This window comes from Scyliorhinus torazame, chromosome 12, assembly GCF_047496885.1.
Source record: "Scyliorhinus torazame isolate Kashiwa2021f chromosome 12, sScyTor2.1, whole genome shotgun sequence".
NCBI classification, from domain to species: Eukaryota; Metazoa; Chordata; class Chondrichthyes; order Carcharhiniformes; family Scyliorhinidae; genus Scyliorhinus; species Scyliorhinus torazame.
In genome coordinates this window covers 138,171,819-138,197,397 of record NC_092718.1, presented here as the reverse complement: position 1 = coordinate 138,197,397, position 25,579 = coordinate 138,171,819, and the positions used below count along the sequence as shown (strand labels likewise).

The 25,579-nt window shown below is 51.6% G+C and overlaps 1 protein-coding gene across 2 annotated transcripts in view; it reads right to left on the bottom strand.

Annotated features, from left to right (window-relative positions):
* megf8 (multiple EGF-like-domains 8) overlaps positions 1-25,579 on the bottom strand; it is a 584,430-nt gene that overhangs the window by 222,358 nt on the left and 336,493 nt on the right. For both annotated transcript variants that reach the window (XM_072469091.1, XM_072469092.1), the window contains 4 exons: positions 16,404-16,575; positions 14,600-14,763; positions 14,359-14,503; positions 5,728-5,974 (listed from right to left, as the gene is read on the bottom strand). In XM_072469091.1, coding sequence (XP_072325192.1) covers positions 5,728-5,974; positions 14,359-14,503; positions 14,600-14,763; positions 16,404-16,575 — 728 coding nt within the window. The remainder of the gene's footprint in view (positions 1-5,727; positions 5,975-14,358; positions 14,504-14,599; positions 14,764-16,403; positions 16,576-25,579) is intronic.

Genomic DNA, 25,579 nt, shown 5'->3' with positions numbered 1-25,579 from the left:
TCCCTGAGTCTGGGATCTGTTGTTCCCGAGTCTGGGATCTGTGGGTCCTCGAGTCTGGGATCTGTTCGTCCCCGAGTCTGGGGTCTGTTGGTCCCCGAGTCTGGGATCTGTTGGTCCCCGAGTCTGGGATCTGTTGGTCCCCGAGTCTGGGATATGTTGGTTCCTGAGTCTGGGATCTGTTCGTTCCCGAGTCTGTATTATTTTTGCCCCGGGGTCTGGGATTTGTTGGTCCCCAGGTCTGGGATCTGTTCGCCCCGGGGTCTGGGATTTGTTGGTCCCCAGGTCTTTGATCTGTTCGCCCCCGAGTCTGGGATCTGTTCGTCCCCGAGTCTGGGATCCGTTAAGTCTCCGATTCTAGGATCTGTTGGTCCCTGAGTCTGGGATCTGTTTCCCGAGTCTAGGATCTGTGGGTCCCCGAGTCTGGGATCTGTTAGTTCCCAAGTCTGGGATCTGTTAGTACCCGAGTCTGGGAGCTGTTAGTTCCGAGTCTGGCATCTGACAGTCCCCGAGTCTGGGATCTGATAGTTCCCAAGTCTGGGATCTGTTAGTTCCCGAGTCTGGGATCTGTCAGTTCCCGAGTATGGGATCTGTTAGTCCCCAAGCCTGGGATCTGTTAGTCCCCAAGTCTGGGATCTGTTAGTTCCCGAGTCTGGGAGCTGTTCGTCCCGAGTCTGGGAGCTGTTAGTTCCGAGTCTGGGATCTGACAGTCCCAGAGTCTGGGATCTGATAGTTCCCAAGTCTGGGATCTGTTAGTCCCCAAGTCTGGGATCTGTTAGTTCCCGAGTCTGGGATCTGTCAGTTCCCGAGTCTGGGATCTGTTAGTCCCCAAGCCTGGGATCTGTTAATTCCCAAGTCTGGGATCTGTTAATTCCCGAGTCTGGGAGCTGTTCGTCCCGAGTCTGGGATCTGACAGACCCCGAATCCGGGATCTGACAGTCCCCGGGTCTGGGATCTGTTAGTCCCCGGGTCTGGGATCTGTTCGCCCCCGGGTCTGGGATTTGTTGGTCCCCAGGTGTGGGATATGTTGGTCCCCAGGTCTGGGATCTGTAAAGTCTCCGATTCTAGGATCTGTTGGGCCCCGTGTCTCGGAGCTGTTGGTCCCCGAGTCTGGGATCCGTTAAGTCTCCGAGTCTGGGATCTGTGGGTCCCCGAGTCTGTGTTCTGTGGGTCCCCGAGTCGGGGATCTGTTGGTCCTGAGTCTGGGATCTGTGGGTCCTGAGTCTGGGATCTGTGGGTCCCCGAGTCTGTGTTCTGTGGGTCCCCGAGTCGGGGATCTGTTGGTCCTGAGTCTGGGATCTGTCGTTCCTGAGTCTGGGATCTATGGGTCCCCGAGTCTGGGATCTGTTCGTCCTCGAGTCTGGGATCTGTTAGTTCCAGAGCCTGGGATCTGTTCGGCCCCGGGTCTGGGATTTGTTGGTCCCTAGGTGTGGGATATGTTGGTCCCCGAGTCTGGGGTCTGTTGGTCCCGAGTCTGGGATCTGTTGGTCCCCGAGTCTGGGATCTGTTGTTCCCGGGTCTGGGATCTGTTGTTCCCGGGTCTGGGATCTGTGGGTCCCCGAGTCGTGGATCTGTTCGTCCCCGAGTCTGGGATCTGTTCGTTCCCGAGTCTGGATTCTGTTCGCCCCCGGGTCTGGGATTTGTTGGTCCCTAGGTCTGGGATCTGTTGGTCCCTGGGTCTGGGATCTGTTGGTCCTGAGTCTGGGATATGTTGGTCCTGAGTCTGGGATCTGTTGGTCCCCGAGTCTGGGATCGGTTAGTCACAGAGCCTGGGCTCTGTTCACCCCAGAGCCTGGGATCTGTTGGTCCTGATTCTGGGATCCGTTAGTCCCAGGGTCTGTGATCTGTTAGTCCCAAGGTCTGGGATCTGTTGGTCCCCGAGTCTGGGATTTGTTGGTCCCCGGGTCTGGGATTGGTTAGTCCAAAAGCCTGGGATCTCTTGGTCCCCGAGTCTCTTGATCTGTTGCTCCCCGGGTCTGGTATCTGTTTGTCCCAGAGTCTGGGACCTGTTGGTCCCTGGGTCTGGGATCTGTTGGTCCCTGAGTCTGGGACCTGTTCGACCCAGAGTCTGGGATCTGTTCATCCCGGAGCCTGGGATCTGTTCGCCCCAGAGTCTGGGATGTGTTGGTCCCTGGGTCTGGGATCTGTTGGCCTTGGGTCTGGGATCTGTTGGTCCTGAGTCTGAGATCTGTTGGTTCTGAGTCTGGGATCTGTTGGTCCCGATTCTGGGATCTGTTAGCCCCAGGGTCTGGAATCTGTTGGTCCCCGAGTCTGGGATATGTTAGTCCCTGAGCCTGGGGTCTGTTCGCCCCAGAGTCTGTGATCTGTTGGTCCCCGGATATGGGATCTGTTTGTCCCCAGATCTGGGATCTGTGAGTCCCAGAGTCTGGGATCTGTTGACCCCTGTGTTTGGGATCTGTTGGTCCCTGGGTCTGGGAACTGTTGGACCACGAGTATGTGATCTGTTAGTCCCCGGGTCTGGGATCTGTTAGTCCCAGAGTCTGGGATCTGTTAGTCCCAGAGTCTGGGATCTGTTGGTCCCCAAATCTGGGATCCGTTGGTCATGGGTCTGGGATCTGTTGGTCACCGGGTCAGGGATTGGTTAGTCCAAAAGCCTGGGATTTCTTGGTCCCCGAGTCTTGGATCTGTTGCTCCCTGGGTCTGGTATCTGTTAGTCCCAGAGTCTGGGTTCTGTTGGTCTCTGGGTCTGGGATCTGTTGGCACTGAGTCTGGGATCTGTTGGTTCTGAGTCTGGGATCTGTTGGTCCCGATTCTGGGATCTGTTAGCCCCAGGGTCTGGGATCTGTTGGTTCTGAGTCTGGGATCTGTTGGTCCCCGAGTCTGGCATCTGTTAGTCCCAGAGCCTGGGGTCTGTTGGTACCTGGATATGGGATCTGTTTGTCCCCATATCTGGGATATGTTTGTCCCCAGATCTGGGATCGGTGAGTCCCAGAGTCTGGGATCTGTTGGTCCCTGTGTCTGGGATCTGTTGGTCCCTGAGTCTGGGATCTGTTGGCCTCTGAGTCTGGGATCTGTTGGTCCCTGGGTCTGGGATCTGTTCGTTCCCGAGTCTGTATTATTTTTGCCCCGGGGTCTGGGATTTGTTGGTCCCCAGGTCTGGGATCTGTTCGCCCCGGGGTCTGGGATTTGTTGGTCCCCAGGTCTTTGATCTGTTCGCCCCCGAGTCTGGGATCTGTTCGTCCCCGAGTCTGGGATCCGTTAAGTCTCCGATTCTAGGATCTGTTGGTCCCTGAGTCTGGGATCTGTTTCCCGAGTCTGGGATCTGTGGGTCCCCGAGTCTGGGATCTGTTAGTTCCCAAGTCTGGGATCTGTTAGTACCCGAGTCTGGGAGCTGTTAGTTCCGAGTCTGGCATCTGACAGTCCCCGAGTCTGGGATCTGATAGTTCCCAAGTCTGGGATCTGTTAGTTCCCGAGTCTGGGATCTGTCAGTTCCCGAGTCTGGGATCTGTTAGTCCCCAAGCCTGGGATCTGTTAGTCCCCAAGTCTGGGATCTGTTAGTTCCCGAGTCTGGGAGCTGTTCGTCCCGAGTCTGGGAGCTGTTAGTTCCGAGTCTGGGATCTGTTAGTTCCGAGTCTGGGATCTGACAGTCCCCGAGTCTGGGATCTGATAGTTCCCAAGTCTGGGATCTGTTAGTCCCCAAGTCTGGGATCTGTTAGTCCCCAAGTCTGGGATCTGTTAGTTCCCGAGTCTGGGATCTGTCAGTTCCCGAGTCTGGGATCTGTTAGTCCCCAAGCCTGGGATCTGTTAATTCCCGAGTCTGGGAGCTGTTCGTCCCGAGTCTGGGATCTGACAGACCCCGAATCCGGGATCTGACAGTCCCCGGGTCTGGGATCTGTTAGTCCCCGGGTCTGGGATCTGTTCGCCCCCGGGTCTGGGATTTGTTGGTCCCCAGGTGTGGGATATGTTGGTCCCCAGGTCTGGGATCTGTAAAGTCTCCGATTCTAGGATCTGTTGGGCCCCGTGTCTCGGAGCTGTTGGTCCCCGAGTCTGGGATCCGTTAAGTCTCCGAGTCTGGGATCTGTGGGTCCCCGAGTCTGTGTTCTGTGGGTCCCCGAGTCGGGGATCTGTTGGTCCTGAGTCTGGGATCTGTGGGTCCTGAGTCTGGGATCTGTGGGTCCCCGAGTCTGTGTTCTGTGGGTCCCCGAGTCTGTGTTCTGTGGGTCCCCGAGTCGGGGATCTGTTGGTCCTGAGTCTGGGATCTGTCGTTCCTGAGTCTGGGATCTATGGGTCCCCGAGTCTGGGATCTGTTCGTCCTCGAGTCTGGGATCTGTTAGTTCCAGAGCCTGGGATCTGTTCGGCCCCGGGTCTGGGATTTGTTGGTCCCTAGGTGTGGGATATGTTGGTCCCCGAGTCTGGGGTCTGTTGGTCCCGAGTCTGGGATCTGTTGGTCCCCGAGTCTGGGATCTGTTGTTCCCGGGTCTGGGATCTGTTGTTCCCGGGTCTGGGATCTGTGGGTCCCCGAGTCGTGGATCTGTTCGTCCCCGAGTCTGGGATCTGTTCGTTCCCGAGTCTGGATTCTGTTCGCCCCCGGGTCTGGGATTTGTTGGTCCCTAGGTCTGGGATCTGTTGGTCCCTGGGTCTGGGATCTGTTGGTCCTGAGTTTGGGATATGTTGGTCCTGAGTCTGGGATCTGTTGGTCCCCGAGTCTGGGATCGGTTAGTCACAGAGCCTGGGCTCTGTTCACCCCAGAGCCTGGGATCTGTTGGTCCTGATTCTGGGATCCGTTAGTCCCAGGGTCTGTGATCTGTTAGTCCCAAGGTCTGGGATCTGTTGGTCCCCGAGTCTGGGATTTGTTGGTCCCCGGGTCTGGGATTGGTTAGTCCAAAAGCCTGGGATCTCTTGGTCCCCGAGTCTCTTGATCTGTTGCTCCCCGGGTCTGGTATCTGTTTGTCCCAGAGTCTGGGACCTGTTGGTCCCTGGGTCTGGGATCTGTTGGTCCCTGAGTCTGGGATCTGTTCGACCCAGAGTCTGGGATCTGTTCATCCCGGAGCCTGGGATCTGTTCGCCCCAGAGTCTGGGATGTGTTGGTCCCTGGGTCTGGGATCTGTTGGCCTTGGGTCTGGGATCTGTTGGTCCTGAGTCTGAGATCTGTTGGTTCTGAGTCTGAGATCTGTTGGTTCTGAGTCTGGGATCTGTTGGTCCCGATTCTGGGATCTGTTAGCCCCAGGGTCTGGGATCTGTTGGTTCTGAGTCTGGGATCTGTTGGTCCCCGAGTCTAGCATCTGTTAGTCCCAGAGCCTGGGGTCTGTTGGTTCCTGGATATGGGATCTGTTTGTCCCCATATCTGGGATATGTTTGTCCCCAGATCTGGGATTGGTGAGTCCCAGAGTCTGGGATCTGTTGGTCCCTGTGTCTGGGATCTGTTGGTCCCTGAGTCTGGGATCTGTTGGCCTCTGAGTCTGGGATCTGTTGGTCCCTGGGTCTGGGAACTGTTGGACCACGAGTATGTGATCTGTTAGTCCCCGGGTCTGGAATCAGTTGGTTCCTGGGTCTGGGATCTGTTGGTCCCCGGGACTGGGATCTGTTGGTACCTGGGTGTGGGATCTGCTGGTCCCCGGGACTGGGATCTGTTTGTTCCTGGGTGTAGGATCTGCTGGTCCCCAGGTCAGGGATCTGTTGGTACCCGGGTCTTGGATCTGTTGGTCCCAGAGTCTGGGATCTGTTGGTCCTTCTGGATCTGAGTGACTCAAGAAATGTTGGTGATCCTACCTCTCTGCTTCATCTGCAGACAGACAGCTCCCATTGCGGACTGAACGACACCATACACAGTTACTGCTGCTGCTGTTACATGCTCCAGGGCTGGTAAATATTAGACAGGGATCCAATGGGATGGAGAGAGCGACCATTGAGCCCAGCATGACTCCCCCGTATCCCGCCGAGATGTACAGCTTGTTCTTCAGTCTGGCAGCAGCATGCGCTATCGAGCCTTTCATTGGCTCCCCCAGCACTGTGCTCCCTACAGAGAGTGGAGAAAATTCAGTCAGGCAGCTCACTGAACAGGGCTCGGGGTGGGATGTGGGGGAGGAGGATGCGGAGGGGATTTGGATTAGAGAGAATGGGGTGTCAGGGGCGAGAGTTCAGCCTTGGGCCGGGGGGTCGAGAGGTCAGCTGTGGGTCATGGGGGCGACAGGTCAGCCTTAGGTCTGGAGCGAGAGGTCAGCCTTGGATCAGGGAGCGAGAGGTCAGCCTTGGGTCATGGGCGAGAGGTCAGCTTTGGGTCATGGGGCGAGAGGTCAGTCTTGAGTCATGGGGCGAGAGGTCAGCCTTGGGTCATGGTGCGAGAGTTCAGCCATGGTTCATGGGGCGAGAGGTCAGCTTGGCTCAGGGGCTAGAGGTCAGATTTGGCTCAGGGCTAGAGGTCAGCCTTGGGTCAAGGAGCGAGAGGTCAGCCCTTTTTCAGGCGGCGAGTGGTCAGCCTTGAGTGAGGGGGTGAAAGGTCAGCCTTCGACAATGGAATGGGAGGTCAGCCTTGGGTCAGGGGGCGATAGGTCAGCCTTGGGTCAGGGGGCGAGAGGTCAGACCTTGGTTGGACACAGAGGTCAGCCCTGGGTCGAGTCAAGAGGTCAGTTTTGCATCAGGGGGCGAGAGGAATGGAGTGTGTTATTGGGTGTAATTGTGGTGTGTGTTGTGTTGTTGGGTGTGATTCTGGTGCGTGCTGTTATTGGGTGTGACTCTGGTGTGTGTTGTGTTATTGGGTGTGATTCTGGTGTGTGTTGTTATTGGGTGTGATTCTGGTGTGTTGTTATTGGGTGTGACTCTGGTGTGTGTTGTGTTATTGGGTGTGATTCTGGTGTGTGTTGTTATTGGGTGTGATTCTGGCGGGTGTTGTGTTATTGAGTGTGATTCTGGTGTCTTATTATTGAGTGTGATTCAGGCGTGGGCTGTTATTGGGTGTGAATCTGGTGTGTGTTGTTATTGGGTGTGAATCTGGTGTGTGTTGTTATTGCGTGTGATTCTCGTACCAGCCTCCCCGAACAGGCGCCGGAATGTGGCGACCAGGGGCTTTTCAAAGTAACTTCATTTGAAGCCTACTTCTGACAATAAGCAATTTTTATTTCATTTCTGGTGTGTGTGGTGTTATAGTGTGTGATTCCGGTGTGTGTTATTGGGTGTGATTCTGGTGTCTGTTGTTATTGGGTGTGTTTCTGGTGAGTGTTGTTATTGGGTGTGATTCTGGTGTATGTTTTTTTATTGGGTGTAGAACATAGAACATAGAACAGTACAGCACAGAACAGGCCCTTCGGCCCTCGATGTTGTGCCGAGCATTGTCCGAAACCAAGATCAAGCTGTCCCATCCCCTGTCATTCTGGTGTGCTCCATGTGCCTATCCAATAACTGCTTGAAAGTTCCTAAAGTGTCCGACTCCACTATCACAGCAGGCAGTCCATTCCACATCCTAACCACTCTCTGAGTAAAGAACCTACCTCGGCCATCCCTCCTATATCTCCCACCCCGAACCTTATAGTTATGCCCCCTTGTAACAGCCACATCCACCCGTGGAAATAGTCTCTGAACGTCCACTCTATCTATCCCCCTCATCATCTTATAAACCTCTATTAAGTCGCCTCTCATCCTCCTCCGCTCCAAAGAGAAAAGCCCTCAATCTTTCCTCATAAGACCTATCCTGCAAACCAGGCAGCATCCTGGTAAATCTCCTTTGCACCCTTTCCAAAGCTTCCACATCCTTCCTAAAATGAGGCGACCAGAACTGCACACAATACTCAAAAGGTGGTCTCACAAGGGTCATGTACAGTTGCAGCAGAACCCCGCGGCTCTTAAACTCAAGCCCCCTGTTAATAAACGTTAACACACTATAGGCCTTCTTCACGGCTCTATCCACTTGAGTGGCAACCTTCAGAGATCTGTGGACATGAACCCCAAGATCTCTCTGTTCCTCCACATTCCTCAGAACCCTGCCGTTGACCCTGTAATCCACATTCAAATTTTTTCTACCAAAATGAATCACCTCGCACTTATCAGGGTTAAACTCCATCTGCCATTTTTTGGCCCAGCTCTGCATCCGATCAATGTCTCTTTGCAGCCTACAACAGCCCTCCACCTCATCCACTACTCCACCAATCTAGGTGTCATCAGCAAATTTACTGACCTACCCTTCAGCCCCCTCCTCCAAGTCATTGATAAAAATCACAAATAACAGAGGACCCAGCACTGATCCCTGTGGTACACCGCTGGTAACTGGTCGCCAGTCTGAACATTTTCCATCCACCACCACCCTCTGTCTTCTATGTGATACACAGTACGAAGTCTTACAACACCAAGTTAAAGTCCAACAGGTTTGTTTCGATGTCACTAGCTTTCGGAGCGCTGCTCCTTCCTCAGGTGAATGAAGAGGTATGTTCCAGAAACATATATATAGACAAATTCAAAGATGCCAGACAATGCTTGGAATGCGAGCATTAGCAGGTGATTAAATCTTTACAGATCCAGAGATGGGGTAACCCCAGGTTAAAGAGGTGTGAATTTTGTCAAGCCAGGACAGTTGCTACACACTTAGAAATCCTACCAACTGTCCTGGCTTGACACAATTCACACCTCTTTAACCTGGGGTTATCCCATCTCTCGATCTGTAAAGATTTAATCACCTGCTAATGCTCGCATTCCAAGCATTGTCTGGTATCTTTGAATTTGTCTATATATATGTTTCTGGAACATACCTCTTCATTCACCTGAGGAAGGAGCAGCGCTCCGAAAGCTAGTGACATCGAAACAAACCTGTTGGACTTTAACCTGGTGTTGTAAGACTTCGTACTGTGCTCACCCCAGTCCAACGCCGGCATCTCCACTTCTATGTGATAGCCAGTTACTTATCCAATTGGCCAAATTTCCCTCTATCCCACACCTCCTTACTTTCTTCATAAGCCGACCATGAGGAACCTTATCACACGCCTTACTAAAATCCATATATACAACATCAACTGCTCTACCTTCATCTACACACTTAGTTACCCCCTCAAAGAATTCAATCATGGAATCTCTACAAGTGTGATTCTGGTGTGTGTTTGTTTTTGGGTGTGCTTCTGGTGAGTATTGTTATTGGGTGTGATTCTGGTGCGTGCTTTGTTATTGGGTATGATTCTTGTGTGTGTGGCTATTAGGTGTGATTCAGGTGTGTGTGTGTGTTGTTATGATGTGGAGATGCCTGCTTTGGACTGGGGTGATCACAGTAAGAAGTCTCACAACACCAGGTTAAAGTCCAACAGGTTTGTTTCCAACACTAGCTTTCAGAGCACTGCTCTTTCCTCACGTGAATGAAGAGGTATGTTCCAGAAACATACATAGAGACAGAGTCAAAGACGCAAGACAATGTTTAGCATGCGAGTATTTGCAGGTAATTAAGTCTTTACAGATCCAGAGATACGGGTAACCCCAGTTGAAAGAGGTGTGAATTGTCTCAAGCCAGGACAGTTGGTATGATTTCACAAGCCCAGGCCAGATGGTGGGGGATGAACGTAATGCAACATGAATCCAAGGTCCCCGTTGAGGCCGTACTCATGTGTGCGGAACTTGGCTGTAAGTTTCTGCTCGGCGATTTTGCGTTGACGCGCGTCCTGAAGGCCGCCTTGGAGAACGCTTACCCAGAGTTATAGCTGGGGGAAGGGAAATTATGATGCCATTAGACGTGACTTGGGGGGGATAAGGTGGAGAAGTAGGCTGCAAGTGTTGGACACACTGGATAAGTGGAGCTTGTTCAAGGATCAGCTACTGCGTGTTCTTGATAAGTATGTACCGGTCAGGCAGGGAGGAAGGTGCCGAGCGAGGGAACCGTGGTATACCAAAGAAGTGGAATCTCTTGTTAAGAGGAAGAAGGAGGCCTATGTGAAGATGAGGTGTGAAGTTTCAGTTGGGGCGATGGATAGTTACAAGGTAGCGAGGAAGGATCTAAAGAGAGAGCTAAGACGAGCAAGGAGGGGACATGAGAAGTATTTGGCAGGAAGGATCAAGGAAAACCCAAAAGCTTTCTATAGGTATGTCAGGAATAAGCGAATGACTAGGGAAAGAGTAGGACCAGTCAAGGACAGGGATGGGAAATTGTGTGTGGAGTCTGAAGAGATAGGCGAGATACTAAATGAATATTTTTCGTCAGTATTCACTCAGGAAAAAGATAATGTTGTGGAGGAGAATGCTGAGCTCCAGGTAAATAGATTAGATGGCATTGAGGTACGTAGGGAAGAGGTGTTGGCAATTCTGGACAGGCTGAAAATAGATAAGTCCCCGGAACCTGATGGGATTTATCCTAGGATTCTCTGGGAGGCCGGGGAAGAGATTGCTGGACCATTGGCTTTGATTTTTATGTCATCATTGGATACAGGAATAGTGCCAGAGGACTGGAGGATAGCAAATGTGGTCCCTTTGTTCAAAAAGGGGAGCAGAGACAACCCCGGCAACTATAGACCGGTGAGCCTCACGTCTGTAGTGGGTAAAGTCTTGGAGGGGATTATAAGAGACAAGATTTATAATCATCTAGATAGGAATAATATGATCAGGGATAGTCAGCATGGCTTTGTGAAGGGTAGGTCATGCCTCACAAACCTTATTGAGTTCTTTGAGAAGGTGACTGAACAGGTAGACGAGGGTAGAGCAGTTGATGTGGTGTATATGGATTTCAGCAAAGCGTTTGATAAGGTTCCCCACGGTAGGCTATTGCAGAAAATACGGAGGCTGGGGATTGAGGGTGATTTAGAGATGTGGATCAGAAATTGGCTAGCTGAAAGAAGACAGAGGGTGGTGGTTGATGGGAAACGTTCAGAATGGAGTTCTGTCACAAGTGGAGTACCACAAGGATCTGTTCTGGGGCCGTTGCTGTTTGTCATTTTTATCAATGACCTAGAGGAAGGCGCAGAAGGGTGGGTGAGTAAATTTGCAGACGATACTAAAGTCGGTGGTGTTGTCGATAGTGTGGAAGGAAGTAGCAGGTTACAGAGGGATATAGATAAGCTGCAGTGCTGGGCTGAGAGGTGGCAAATGGAGTTTAATGTAGAGAAGTGTGAGGTGATTCACTTTGGAAGGAAAAACAGGAATGTGGAATATTTGGCGAATGGAAAAGTTCTTGAAAGTGTGGATGAGCAGAGGGATCTAGGTATCCATGTACATAGATCCCTGAAAGTTGCCACCCAGGTTGATAGGGTGGTGAAGAAGGCCTATGGAGTGTTGGCCTTTATTGGTAGAGGGATTGAGTTCCGGAGTCAGGAGGTCATGTTGCAGCTGTACAGAACTCTGGTACGGCCGCATTTGGAGTATTGCGTACAGTTCTGGTCGCCGCATTATAGGAAGGACGTGGAGGCTTTGGAACGGGTGCAGAGGAGATTTACCAGGATGTTGCCTGGTATGGAGGGAAAATCTTATGAGGAAAGGCTGATGGACTTGAGGTTGTTTTCGTTAGAGAGAAGAAGGTTAAGAGGAGACTTAATAGAGGCATACAAAATGATCAGGGGGTTAGATAGGGTGGACAGTGAGAGCCTTCTCCCGCAGATGGAAATGGCTAGCACGAGGGGACATAGCCTTAAACTGAGGGGTAATAGATATAGGACAGAGGTCAGGGGTAGGTTCTTTACGCAAAGAGTAGTGAGGCCGTGGAATGCCCTACCTGCTACAGTAGTGAACTCGCCAACATTGAGGGCATTTAAAAGTTTATTGGATAAACATATGGATGATAATGGTATAGTGTAGGTTAGATGGCTTTTGTTTCGGTGCAACATCGTGGGCCGAAGGGCCTGTACTGCGCAGTATTGTTCTATGTTCTATGTTCTATAACACCAGGTTAAAGTCCAACAGGTTTGTTTCCAACACTAGCTTTCGGAGCACTGCTCCTTCCTCAGGTGAATGAAGAGGTATGTTCCAGAAACATATATAGAGACAGAGTCAAAGACGCAAGACAATGCTTAGAATGCGAGCATTTGCAGGTAATTAAGTCTTTGCAGATCCAGAGATACGGATAACTCCAGTTGAAAGAGGTGTGAATTGTCTCAAGCCAGGACAGTTGGTAGGATTTCAAAAGCCCAGGCCAGATGGTGGGGGATGAATGTAATGCGGCATGAATCCCAGGTCCCGGTTGAGGCCGTACTCATGTGTGCGGAACTTGGCTGTAAGTTTCTGCTCGGCGATTTTGCGTTGTCGCGCGTCCTGAAGGCCGCCTTGGAGAACACTTACCCGGAGATCAGAGGCTGAATGCCCTTAACTGCTGAAGTGTTCCCCAACTGGAAGGGAACATTCCTGCCTGGCGATTGTCGCGCGATGTCCATTCATCCGTTGTCGCAGGGTCTGCATGGTCTCGCCAATGTATCACGCTTCGGAACATCCTTTCCTGCAGCGTATGAGGTCAACAACATTGGCCAAGTCGCATGAGTATGCACCACGTACCTGGTGGGTGGTGTTCTCACGTGGAATGGCTTGAGACAATTCACACCTTTTTAACCTGGGGTTACCCGTATCTCTGGATCTGTAAAGACTTAATTACCTGCAAATGCTCGCATTCAAAGCATTGTCTTGCATCTTTGACTTTGTCGCTATATATGTTTCTGGAACATACCTCTTCATTCACCTGAGGAAGGAGCAGTGCTCCGAAAGCTAGTGACATCGAAACAAACCTGTTGAACTTTAACCTGATGTTGTCAGACTTCTTACTGTGTTGTTATTGGGTGTGATTCTGGTGTGTGTTATTATTGGGTGTGATTCTGGTGTGTGTTGTTATTGGGTGTGATTCTGGTATAAGAACATAAGAATTAGAAGCAGGAGTAGGCCATCTGGCCCCTCGAGCCCTCCACCATTCAATGAGATCATGGCTGATCTTTTGTGGACTCAGCTCCACTTTCCGGCCCGAACATCATAACCTTAATCCCTTTATTCTTCAAAAAACTATCTATCTTTTATCTTAAAAACATTTAATGAAGGAGCCTCTACTGCTTCACTGGGCAAGGAATTCCATAGATTCACAACCCTTTGGGTGAAGAAGTTCCTCCTAAACTCAGTCCTAAATCTACTTCCCCTTATTTTGAGGCTATGCCCCCTAGTTCTGCTTTCACCCGCCAGTGGAAACAACCTGCCCGCATCTATCCTATCCTATTCCCTTCATAATTTTATATGTTTCTATAAGATCCCCCCTCAACCTTCTAAATTCCAACAAGTACAGTCCCAGTCTACTCAACCTCTCCTCATAATCCAACCCCTTCAGCTTTGGGATTAACCTAGTGAATCTCCTCTGCACACCCTCCAGTGCCAGTACGTCCTTTCTCAAGTAAGGAGACCAAAACTGAACACAATACTCCAGGTGTGGCCTCACTAACACCTTTTACAATTGCAGCATAACCTCCCTAGTCTTAAACTCCATCCCTCTAGCAATGAAGGACAAAATTCCATTTGCCTTCTTAATCACCTGTTGCACCTGTAAATCAACTTTCTGCGACTCATGCACTAGCACACCCATGTCTCTCTGCACAGCAGCATGTTTTAATATTTTATCATTTAAATAAAAATGATAATCCTACCAAAATGGATAACCTCACATTTGTCAACATTGTATTCCATCTGCCAGACCCTAGCCCATTCACTTAGCCTGTCCAAATCCCTCTGCAGACTTCCAGTATCCTCTGCACTTTTTGCTTTACCACTTATCTTAGTGTCGTCTGCAAACTTGGACACATTGCCCTTGGTCCCCAACTCCAAATCATCTATGTAAATTGTGAACAGTTGTGGGCCCAACACTGATCCCTGAGGGACACCACTAGCTACTGATTGCCAACCAGAGAAACACCCATTAATCCCCACTCTTTGCTTTCTATTAATTAACCATTCCTCTATCCATGCTACTACTTTCCCCTTAATGCCATGCATCTTTATCTTATGCAGCAACCTTTTGTATGGCACCTTGTCAAAGGCTTTCTGGAAATCCAGATATACCACATCCATTGGCTCCCCGTTATCTACCGCACTGGTAATGTCCTCAAAAAATTCCACTAAATTAGTTAGGCACGACCAGAACTAGGGGGCATAGCCTCAAAATAAGGGGAAGTTGATTTAGGACTGAGTTTATGAACCCATGCTGCGTCTGCCCAATGGGACAATTTCCATCCAGGTGCCTCGCTATTTCTTCCTTGATGATAGATTCCAGCATCTTCCCTACTACAGAAGTATATGTGTTGTTATTGGGTGTGATTCTGGTGTGTGTTGTGTTATGGGGTGTGTTGTTAGTGGGCGTGATTCTGGTGTGTGTTGTTATTGGGTGTGATTCTGGTGTGTATTGTTATTGGGTGTGATTCTGGTGTGTATTGTTATTGGGTGTGATTCTGGTGTGTGTTATTGGGTGTGATTCTCGCATTGCTGTACCGGTGTTATTTGGGGTGATCCAGGTGTTACAGTTGATCTGGTAGAACAAGATGTCAGCGCTGAAGTCCTCCTGCTCTGTACGGCCTCCGACCACGATCATCGTGTCTCGGAAGAGTGAGGCGATGTGGAAAAACCGGGAAAAGGGCTGGAAATGACGACAAAACAAGAACCATTAGATGGGGGGTAATATGGAAACTCTCATCCTTGCTCATGACTGTGGATGAGCAGCTTTGTGAAATACCTTTCTGCCATAAGACGGGGCAAGTACGCTCCAGGTGAGGTTGGGAAGATATAGACAGTACAGTTCAGGTGAGGCTGATACATTCTCCAGGTAAAATCGATAACCGCCAAAGACATAAAGCGCATCAGTGGCCTGGTGATAGACTGTTGAATGTCCATATAAACCTGCAATGAGTAGAAGCTTTGGTCAGCAGCCTCCAACCTGAGCCCACATGAGTGTAATAAACACAGCACCAGGGCACATGAGCACACTGCCCACTACAGGGACAGGGCAACTGCATGATGCCACTCTGAATCAATTGCCACAAGCATTCTCCCACTCGTTATCTGTACAGCAGCTGCATTGCGTACAGTGTAAGGCTCTGTCTGGGTCAGTGTCTGTGTACAATGTGCGACTCTCTCAGTTTGTGGGTCAAGGTCGGTGTACAGTGCGAGTCTGTGTATGTCAGAGTCTGTGTACAGTATGAGTCTCGTGTGCGTGTGGGGGTCAGGGTCTGTGTACAGTGAGAGTCTCATGTGTGTGTGGGTCAGGGTCTGTGTACAGTGTGAATCTCTACATGTGTTGGGGTCAGTGTCTGTGTACAGTGTCTCTGTGTAGGTCAGGGTCTTTGTACAGTGTGAGGCTGTGTGTATGTGGGTTAGGATCGCTGTACAGTCTGAGTTTCTCTGTGTAGGTCAAAGTCTGTGTACAATGAGGGCCTCTGTGTGGGGCAGGGTCTGTGCACAATAGGAGTCTCCCTGCATGTGAGAGTTTGGGTCTTTGTACAGTGTGAGTCTCTTCCTACAGTGGATAGCACTGTTCCTTCACAGTGCCAGGGTCCCAGGTTCAATTCCCGGCTTGGGTCACTGTCTGTGCAGAGTCTGCACGTTCTCCCCGTGTCTGCGTGGGTTTCCTCCGGGTGCTCCGGTTTCCATTCACAAGTCCCAAAAGACGTGCTGTTAGGTAATTTGGACATTCTGAATTCTCCCTCTGTGTATCCGAACAGGTGCCGGAATATGGCGACGAGGGGCTTTTCACAGTAACTTCATTGCAGTGTTAATGTAAGCCCACTTGTGACAATAAAGATTATTATTATTGTGTGAGAGTCAGGGTTTATGTACAGTGTGAGTTTATGGGGCTCAAAGTCTGTGTACAGTGTGAATCTGTGTGTGTGTGTGGGGGGGGGGGGGGGGTCAGGGTCTGTGTACAGCGTGCGTCTGTGTGTGGGTCAGGGTCTGTACAGTGTGAATCTGTGTGTGTGTGTGTGTGGGGGGGTCAGGGTCTGTGTACAGTGAGAATCTGTGTGTGTGTGTGGGGGGGGGGTCAGGGTCTGTGTACAGCGTGCGTCTGTGTGTGGGTCAGGGTCAGTGTACAGTGAGAATCTGTGTGTGTGTGTGGGGGGGTCAGGATCTGTGTACAGCGTGCGTCTGTGTGTGGGTCAGGGTCAGTGTACAGTGAGAATCTGTGTGTGTGTGTGGGGGGGTCAGGATCTGTGTACAGCGTGCGTCTGTGTGTGGGTCAGGGTCAGTGTACAGTGAGAATCTGTGTGTGTGTGTGGGGGGGTCAGGATCTGTGTACAGCGTGCGTCTGTGTGTGGGTCAGGGTCAGTGTACAGTGAGAATCTGGTGTGTGTGTTGGGGGGGGGGGTCAGGATCTGTGTACAGCGTGCGTCTGTGTGTGGGTCAGGGTCAGTGTACAGTGAGAATCTGGTGTGTGTGTTGGGGGGGGGGGGTCAGGGTCTGTGTACAGCGTGCGTCTCTCTGTGAGCCTCTCTCCTGCTGGCCTATGGTTGGACAATGCTTTAGTTCCGGTCTCTTATTCCTACCTGTGGGTGCAGTTCCCGTGGGCTGGCTGATGCTCCAAGCTGCCGAGTCAATCTTATACCCTAGCAGTTTGTTGTTGAAGCCATTCTGAGGGGAATAACCCCCAATGAGGAGCAGCTTGGAGTTCTGGCACTGGGTCAGCGTGTGACCAGCTACTGGGACTAAAATCTCAGACTGCAGGAAGCAAAACAAGAAGGTTAACAAAGCAGTACCTCTCCACAAACACATGTAACACCGGGCTCACCAAGCATTTACATCCCCATTCTAAACAACAATTGCCCTCCCGGTGGGAGGAGAGAGACTCCCTCTTCTCGCCAACACACACTCTCCCCAAGCGAGGACCAATTCTCCCTGTTCTCGACAACATTCACTCTTCCCGTGAGGACGGATTCTCCACCTTTCTCAACAACACTCACTCCCCACATGAGGATGTCTCCCCGCTCTTGTCAACGTTCACTCTCTGAGTAAGAAGGCTCCCAATACACAACACTCACTCCCCGTGTGAGGAAACTCCACATTCTCGACAACGCTCACGCTCCCAGTGTGAGGAGTCTCCCCTTTCACAACATTCACTCTCCCAGTGTGTGAGGAGTCTCCCTGTCCTCAACAACACTCACTCTCCCCATGTGAGGACTGAGTCTCCCCGTTCTCAACAACACTCACTCTCCCTGTGTGAGGAGTCTCCCCTCCTCAACAACACTCACTCTCCCAGTGTGAGGAGTCTCCCCGTTCTCAACAACACTCACTCTCCCCGTGTGAGGACTGAATCTCCCCGTTCTCAACAACACTCACTCTCCCAGTGTGAGGAGCTCCACGTCCTCAACAACACTCACTCTCCCAGTGTGAGGACTGAATCTCCCCGTTCTCAACAACACTCACTCTCCCTGTGTGAGGAGCTCCACGTCCTCAACAACACTCACTCTCCCAGTGTGAGGACTGAATCTCCCCGTTCTCAACAACACTCACTCTCCCCGTGTGAGGACTGAGTCTCCCTGTTCTCAACAACACTCACTCTCCCCGTGTGAGGACTGAGTCTCCCCGTTCCCAACACTCACTCTCTCCGTGTGAGGAGTCTCCCCGTCCTCAACAACACTCACCCTCCCCACGTGAGGTGACTCCCCGTTCTCAACAACACTCACTCTCCCAGTGTGAGGACTGAGTCTCCCTGTCCTCAACAACAGTCACTCTCCCCGTGTGAGGACTGAGTCTCCCCGTTCTCAACAACACTCACTCTCCCAGTGTGAGGACTGAGTCTACCCGTTCCCAACACTCACTCTCCCTGTGTGAGGAGTCTCCACATTCTCAACAACACTCTCTCTCCCTGTGCGAGGAGACTCTCTGTTCTCAACAACACTCACTCTCCCAGTGTGAGGAGTCTCCACATTCTCTTTTTTTTAAAAAATATTTTATTGAAAATTTTTGGTCAACCATCACAGTACATTGTGTATCCTTTACACAATAATATAACAGTATAAATAACAATGACCTGTTTTATAAACAAAGAATAAATAATATGTAACAAAAATGAAAACTAAAACTAAATGGCAACTGCCTTGTCTCAGATAAACACTCTCCAAAAATATGATTTAACAGTCCAATATACAATTATTTATAGCAACGACCTATACATATTATACATATATATTAACAACCCTGAGAGTCCTTCTGGTTCCTCCCCGCCCCCCCCCCCCCTCTCCTGGGCTGCTGCTGCTACCTTCTTCTTTCCCATTCCCTCTATCTTTCTGTGAGGTATTCGACGAACGGTTGCCACCGCCTGGTGAACCCTTGAGCCGATCCCCTTAGGACGAACTTAATCCGTTCCAGCTTTATAAACCCTGCCATGTCATTTATCCAGGTCTCCACCCCCGGGGGCTTGGCTTCCTTCCACATCAACAGTATCCTGTGCCGGGCTACTAGGGACGCAAAGGCCAAAACATCGGCCTCTCTCGCCTCCTGTACTCCCGGCTCTTGTGCAACCCCAAATATAGCCAACCCCCAGCTTGGTTCGACCTGGACCCCCACCACCTTCGAAAGCACCTTTGTCACCCCCACCCAGAACCCCTGTAGTGCCGGACATGACCAGAACATGTGGGTGTGATTCGCTGGGCTTCTCGAGCATCTCGCACACCTATCCTCTACCCCAAAAAATTTACTGAGCCGTGCTCAAGTCATATGCGCCCTGTGTAACACCTTAAATTGAATCAGGCTTAGCCTGGCACACGAGGACGATGAGTTTACCCTACTTAGTGCATCCGCCCACAGCCCCTCCTCAATCTCCTGCCCCAGCTCTTCTTCCCATTTCCCTTTCAGCTCATCGACCATAATCTCCCCCTCGTCCCCCATTTCCCTATATATATCTGACACCTTACCGTCCCCCACCCATGTCTTTGAGATCACTCTGTCCTGCACCTCATGCGTCGGGAGCTGCGGGAATTCCCTCACCTGTTGCCTCGCAAAAGCCCTCAGTTGCATATACTGGAATGCATTCCCTTGGGGCAACCCATATTTCTCGGTCAGCGCTCCCAGACTTGCGAACTTCCCATCCACAAACAGATCTTTCAGTTGCGTTACTCCTGCTCTTTGCCATATTCCAAATCCCCCATCCATTCTCCCCGGGGCAAACCTATGGTTATTTCTTATCGGGGACCCCACCAAGGCTCCCGTCTTTTCCCTATGCCGTCTCCACTGTCCCCAAATTTTCAAAGTTGCCACCACCACCGGGCTTGTGGTGTATTTCTTCGGTGAGAACGGCAATGGGGCCGTCACCATAGCTTGTAGGCTAGTCCCCCTACAGGACGCCCTCTCCAATCTCTTCCACGCCGCTCCCTCCTCTTCTCCCATCCACTTACTCACCATTGAGATATTGGCGGCCCAGTAGTACTCACTTAGGCTCGGTAGTGCCAGCCCCCCACTATCCCTACTACGCTGTAAGAATCCCTTCCTCACTCTCGGGGTCTTCCCGGCCCACACAAAACTCATGATACTCTTTTCGATCCTTTTGAAAAAAGCCTTCGTGATCACCACTGGGAGGCACTGAAACACAAAGAGGAATCTCAGGAGGACTACCATTTTAACCGTCTGCACCCTCCCTGCCAGTGACAGGGATACCATGTCCCATCTCTTGAAGTCCTCCTCCATTTGTTCCACCAATCGCGTTAAATTTAACCTATGCAATGTACCCCAATTCTTGGCTATCTGGATCCCCAAGTAACGAAAGTCCCTTGTTACCTTCCTCAGCGGAAAGTCCTCTATTTCTCTGCTCTGCTCCCCTGGATGCACCACAAACAACTCACTTTTCCCCATGTTCAGTTTATATCCTGAGAATTCTCCAAACTCCCAAAGTTTCCGCATTATCTCTGGCATCCCCTCCGCCGGGTCCGCTACATATAACAACAAATCATCCGCATACAGAGATACCCGGTGTTCTTCTCCTCCTCTAAGTACTCCCCTCCACTTCTTGGAACCCCTCAATGCTATTGCCAGGGGCTCAATCGCCGGTGCAAACAATAATGGGGACAGAGGGCATCCCTGCCTTGTCCCTCTATGGAGCCGAAAGTATGCAGATCCCCGTCCATTCGTGACCACACTCGCCACTGGGGCCCTATACAACAGCTGCACCCATCCAACATATTCATCTCCAAAACCAAATCTCCTCAGTACCTCCCACAGATAATCCCACTCCACTCTATCAAATGCTTTCTCGGCATCCATCGCCACCACTATCTCCGCTTCCCCCTCTGGTGGGGGCATCATCATTACCCCTAGCAGCCTCCGTATATTCGTATTCAGCTGTCTCCCCTTCACAAACCCAGTTTGATCCTCATGGACCACCCTCGGGACACAATCCTCTATCCTCATTGCCATTACCTTGGCCAGAATCTTAGCGTCTACATTTAGGAGGGAAATAGGTCTATAGGACCCGCATTGCAGCGGGTCCTTTTCCTTCTTTAGGAGAAGCGATATCGTTGCCTCAGACATAGTCGGGGGCAGCTGTCCCCTTTCCTTTGCCTCATTAAAGGTCCTCATCAGTAGCGGGGCGAGCAAGTCCACATATTTCCTGTAAAATTCAACTGGGAATCCTTTATGTGCCCTTATTGATATCAGCTCCCCTCTAACCACTGCCTTCAGCGCCTCCCAGACCACTCCCACCTGGACCTCCCCATTATCATTGAGTTCCAAGTACTTTTCAATGCACCCCCTCACCCTTAGACACACACCCTCATCTGCCATTAGTCCCATGTCCATTCTCCAGGGTGGGCGCCCTTCTGTTTCCTCCCCTATCTCCAAGTCCACCCAATGTGGAGCGTGATCCGAAATGGCTATAGCCGTATACTCCGTTCCCCTCACCTTCAGGATCAACGCCCTTCCCAAAACAAAAAAGTCTATTCGCCAATAGACTTTGTGGACATAGGAGAAAAACGAAAACTCCTTACTCCTAGGTCTGCTAAATCTCCACAGGTCTACTCCTCCCATCTGCTCCATAAAATCTTTAAGCACCTTGGCTGCTGCCGGCCTCCTTCCAGTCCTGGACCTCGACCTGTCCAGCCCTGGTTCCAACACCGTATTGAAATCTCCCCCCATTACCAACTTTCCCACCTCTAGGTCCGGGATGCGTCCTAGCATACGCCTCATAAAATTGGCATCATCCCAGTTCGGGGCATATACGTTTACCAAAACCACCGTCTCCCCCTGTAGTTTGCCACTCACCATCACGTATCTGCCCCCGCTATCTGCCACTGTCTTTGCCTCAAACATTACCCGCTTCCCCACTAATATAGCCACCCCCCTGTTTTTCGCATCTAGCCCCGAATGGAACACCTGCCCCACCCAACCTTTGCGTAGTCTCACCTGGTCTATCAGTTTCAAGTGCGTTTCCTGTAACATAACCACGTCTGCCTTAAGTTTCTTAAGGTGTGCGAGTACCCGTACCCTCTTTATCGGCCCGTTCAGCCCTCTCACATTCCACGTGATCAGCCGGGTTGGGGGGCTTTTTACCCCCCACCCCTTGTCGATTAGCCATCCCCTTTTTCCAGCTCCTCACCCGGTTCCCACGCAGCTGTGTCCCCCCCCAGGCGGTGCCCCCCCGCCCATCCCACCCCATACCAGCTCCCCCCTCTCCCCAGCAGCAGAAGCCCTATAATTCCCCCCTCCCACCCCCCCGCTAGATCCCCCACTAGCGTAGTTACACCCCCCATGTTGCTCCCAGAAGTCAGCAAACTCTGGCCGACCTCGGCTTCCCCCCGTGACCTCGGCTCGCACTGTGCGACGCTCCCTCCTTCCTGCTTCCCTATTCCCGCCATGATTATCATAGCGCGGGAACCGAGCCCACGCTTCCCCCTTGGCCCCGTCCCCAATGGCCAACGCCCCATCTCTTCCACCTCCTTTCCTCCCCCCACCACCTCCTGTGGAAGAGAGAAAAGTTACCACATCGCAGGATTAATAACATAAATCTCCTCTTTCCCCCCTTTTTACCCCCCTCTTCGCCCCCCATACTCGCCCCACCACTTTGTTTCAAACGTTCTTTTTTTAATAACCCGCTCATTCCAATTTTTCTTCCACGATAAAAGTCCACGCCTCATCCGCCGTCTCAAAGTAGTGGTGCCTCCCTTGATATGTGACCCACAGTCTTGCCGGTTGCAGCATTCCGAATTTTATCTTCTTTTTGTGAAGCACCGCCTTGGCCCGATTAAAGCTCGCCCTCCTTCTCGCCACCTCCGCACTCCAGTCTTGGTATACGCGGATCACCGCGTTCTCCCACTTACTGCTCCGAGTTTTCTTTGCCCATCTAAGGACCATCTCTCTATCCTTAAAACGGAGGAATCTCACCACTATGGCTCTAGGAATTTCTCCTGCTCTCGGTCCTCGCGCCATCATTCGGTATGCTCCCTCCACCTCCAGCGGACCTGCCGGGGCCTCCGCTCCCATTAACGAGTGCAGCATCGTGCTCACATATGCCCCGACGTCCGCTCCCTCCGCACCTTCAGGAAGACCAAGAATCCTTAGGTTGTTCCTCCTCGCGTTGTTCTCCAGCGCCTCCAGCCTTTCCACACATCGTTTATGGTGTGCCTCGTGCATCTCCGTCTTCACCACCAGGCCCTGTATGTCGTCCTCATTCTCGGCAGCCTTTGCCTTCACGACCTGAAGCTCCCGCTCCTGGGTCTTTTGCTCTTCCTTTAGCCCTTCGATCGCCTGTAATATCGGGGCCAACAGCTCCTTCTTCATTTCCTTTTTGAGTTCTTCCACGCAGCGTTTCAAAAACTCGTGTTGTTCAGGGCCCCATATTAAACTGCCACCTTCCGATGCCATCTTGGTTTTTGCTTGCCTTCCTTGCCGCTGCTCTAAAGGATCCACTGCAATCCGGCCACCTTCCTCTCCTTTTTTCATCCGTATCCAGGGGGGATTCCCTTCTGGTTCACCGCACAGTACTTTTAGCCGTTAAAATTACCGTTGGGGCTCTTATTAAGAGCCCAAAAGTCCGTTCCACCGGGAGCTGCCGAAACGTGTGACTCAGCTGGTCATCGCCGCACCCGGAAGTCGAGTCTCCACATTCTCAACAACACTCTCTCTCCCTGTGTGAGGAGACTCCCCATTCTCAACAACACTCACTCTCCCTGTGTGAGGAGACTCCCCGTTCTCAACAACACTCTCTCTCCCCGTGTGAGGAGTCTCCCCATTCTCAACAGCACTCCCTCTCCCAGTGTGAGGAGTCTCCCCGTTCTCAACAACACTCACTCCCCCGTGTGAGGAGTCTACCCGTCCTCAACAACACTAACTCTCCCAGTGTGAGAACTGAGTCTTCCTGTCCTCAACAACACTCACTCTCCCAGTGTGTGAAGAGTCTCCCTGTTCTCAACAGCACTCACTCTCCCCGTGTGAGGAGTCTCCCCGTCCTCAACAACACTAACTCTCACGGTGTGAGGAGTCCCCCGTTCTCAACAACACTCACTCTCCCAGTGTGAGGATCGTGTCTCCCCATTCTCAACAACACTCACTCTCCCCGTGTGAGGAGTGTCCCCGTCCTCAACAACACTTACTCTCCCCGTGTGAGGAGTCTCCCCGTCCTCAACAACACTCACTCTCCCAGTGTGATGAATCTCCCCGTTCTCAGCACTCTCTCTCCCCGTGTGAGGAGACTCCCCGTTCTCAACACACTCACTCTCCCCGTGTGAGGACTGAGTCTCCCTGTCCTCAACAACAGTCACTCTCCCAGTGTGAGGAGTCTCCACATTCTCAACAACACTCTCTCTCCCTGTGTGAGGAGACTCCCCGTTCTCAACAACACTCTCTCTCCCTGTGTGAGGAGACTCCCCGTTCTCAACAACACTCTCTCTCCCTGTGTGAGGAGACACCCCGTCCTCAACAACACTCTCTCTCCCAGTGTGAGGACTGAGTCTTTCCGTCGTCAACAACACTCACTCTCCCAGTGTGAGGACAGAGTCTCCCTGTCCTCAACAACACTCACTCTCCCAGTGTGAGGACAGAGTATCCCTGTCCTCAACAACACTCACTCTCCCCGTGTGAGGACTGAGTCTCTCTGTTCTCAACAACACTCACTCTCCCCGTGTGAGGAGCTCCACGTCCTCAACAACACTCACTCGCCCAGTGTGAGGACTGAGTCTACCTGTCCTCAACAACACTCACTCTCCCAGTGTGCGAGGAGTCTCCCCGTTCTCAACAACACTCACTCTCCCCGTGTGAGGAGTCTCCCCGTCTTCAACAACACAAACTCTCACGGTGTGAGGAGTCCCCCGTTCTCAACAACACTCACTCTCCCAGTGTGAGGAGTGAGTCGCCCCGTCGTCAACAACACTCACTCTCCCTGTGTGAGGACTGAGTCTCCCCGTTCTCAACAACACAGACTCTCTCCGTGTGAGGAGTCTCCCCGTCCTCAACAACACTCACCCTCCCCACGCGAGGTGACTCCCCATTCTCAACAACACAGACTCTCCCAGTGTGAGGACTGAGTCTCCCCGTTCCCAACACTCACTCTCCCCATGTGAGGAGACTCCCAGTTCTCAACAACATTCACTCTCCCAGTGTGAGGAGTCTCCCCGTTCTCAACACTCAATCTCCCCGTGTGAGGAGACTCCCCGTTCTCAACAACACTCACTCTCCCAGTGTGAGGAGTCTCCCCGTCCTCAACATAGAACATAGAACAATACAGCGCAGTACAGGCCCTTCGGCCCACGATGTTGCACCGAAACAAAAGCCATCTAACCTACACTATGCCATTATCATCCATATGTTTATCCAATAAACTTTTAAATGCCCTCAATGTTGGCGAGTTCACTACTGTAGCAGGTAGGGCATTCCACGGCCTCACTACTCTTTGCGTAAAGAACCTACCTCTGACCTCTGTCCTATATCTATTACCCCTCAGTTTAAAGTTATGTCCCCTCGTGCCAGCCATATCCATCCGCGGGAGAAGGCTCTCACTGTCCACCCTGTCCAACCCCCTGATCATTTTGTATGCCTCTATTAAGTCTCCTCTTAACCTTCTTCTCTCCAACGAAAACAACCTCAAGTCCGTCAGCCTTTCCAACACTCACTCTCCCAGTGTGAGGACTGAGTCGCCCCGTCGTCAACAACACTCACTCTCCCAGTGTGAGGACAGAGTCTCCCTGTCCTCAACAACAGTCACTCTCCCCGTGTGAGGACTGAGTCTCCCCGTTCTCAACAACACTCACTCTCCCAGTGTGAGGACTGAGTCTCCCCGTTCCCAACACTCACTCTCCCCATGTGAGGAGGCTCCCAGTTCTCAACAACATTCACTCTCCCAGTGTGAGGAGTCTCCCCGTTCTGAACACTCAATCTCCCCATGTGAGGAGACTCCCCGTTCTCAACAACACTCACTCTCCCAGCGTGAGAAGTCTCCCCGTCCTCAACAACACTCACTCTCCCAGTGTGAGGACTGAGTTTCCCCATTCTCAACAACTCACTCTCCCAGTGTGAGGACTGAGTCTCCCCGTTACCAACACTCACTCGCCCAGTGTGAGGAGACTCCCAGTTCTCAACAACACTCACTCCTGCAGTGTGAGGAGTCTCCCCGTGCGCAACAAAACTCACTCTCCCAGTGTGAGGAGTCTCCCCGTCCTCAACAACACTCACTCTCCCAGCGTGAGGACGGAGTCTCCCTGTCCTCAACAACACTCACTCTCAACGTGTGAGGAGACTCCCC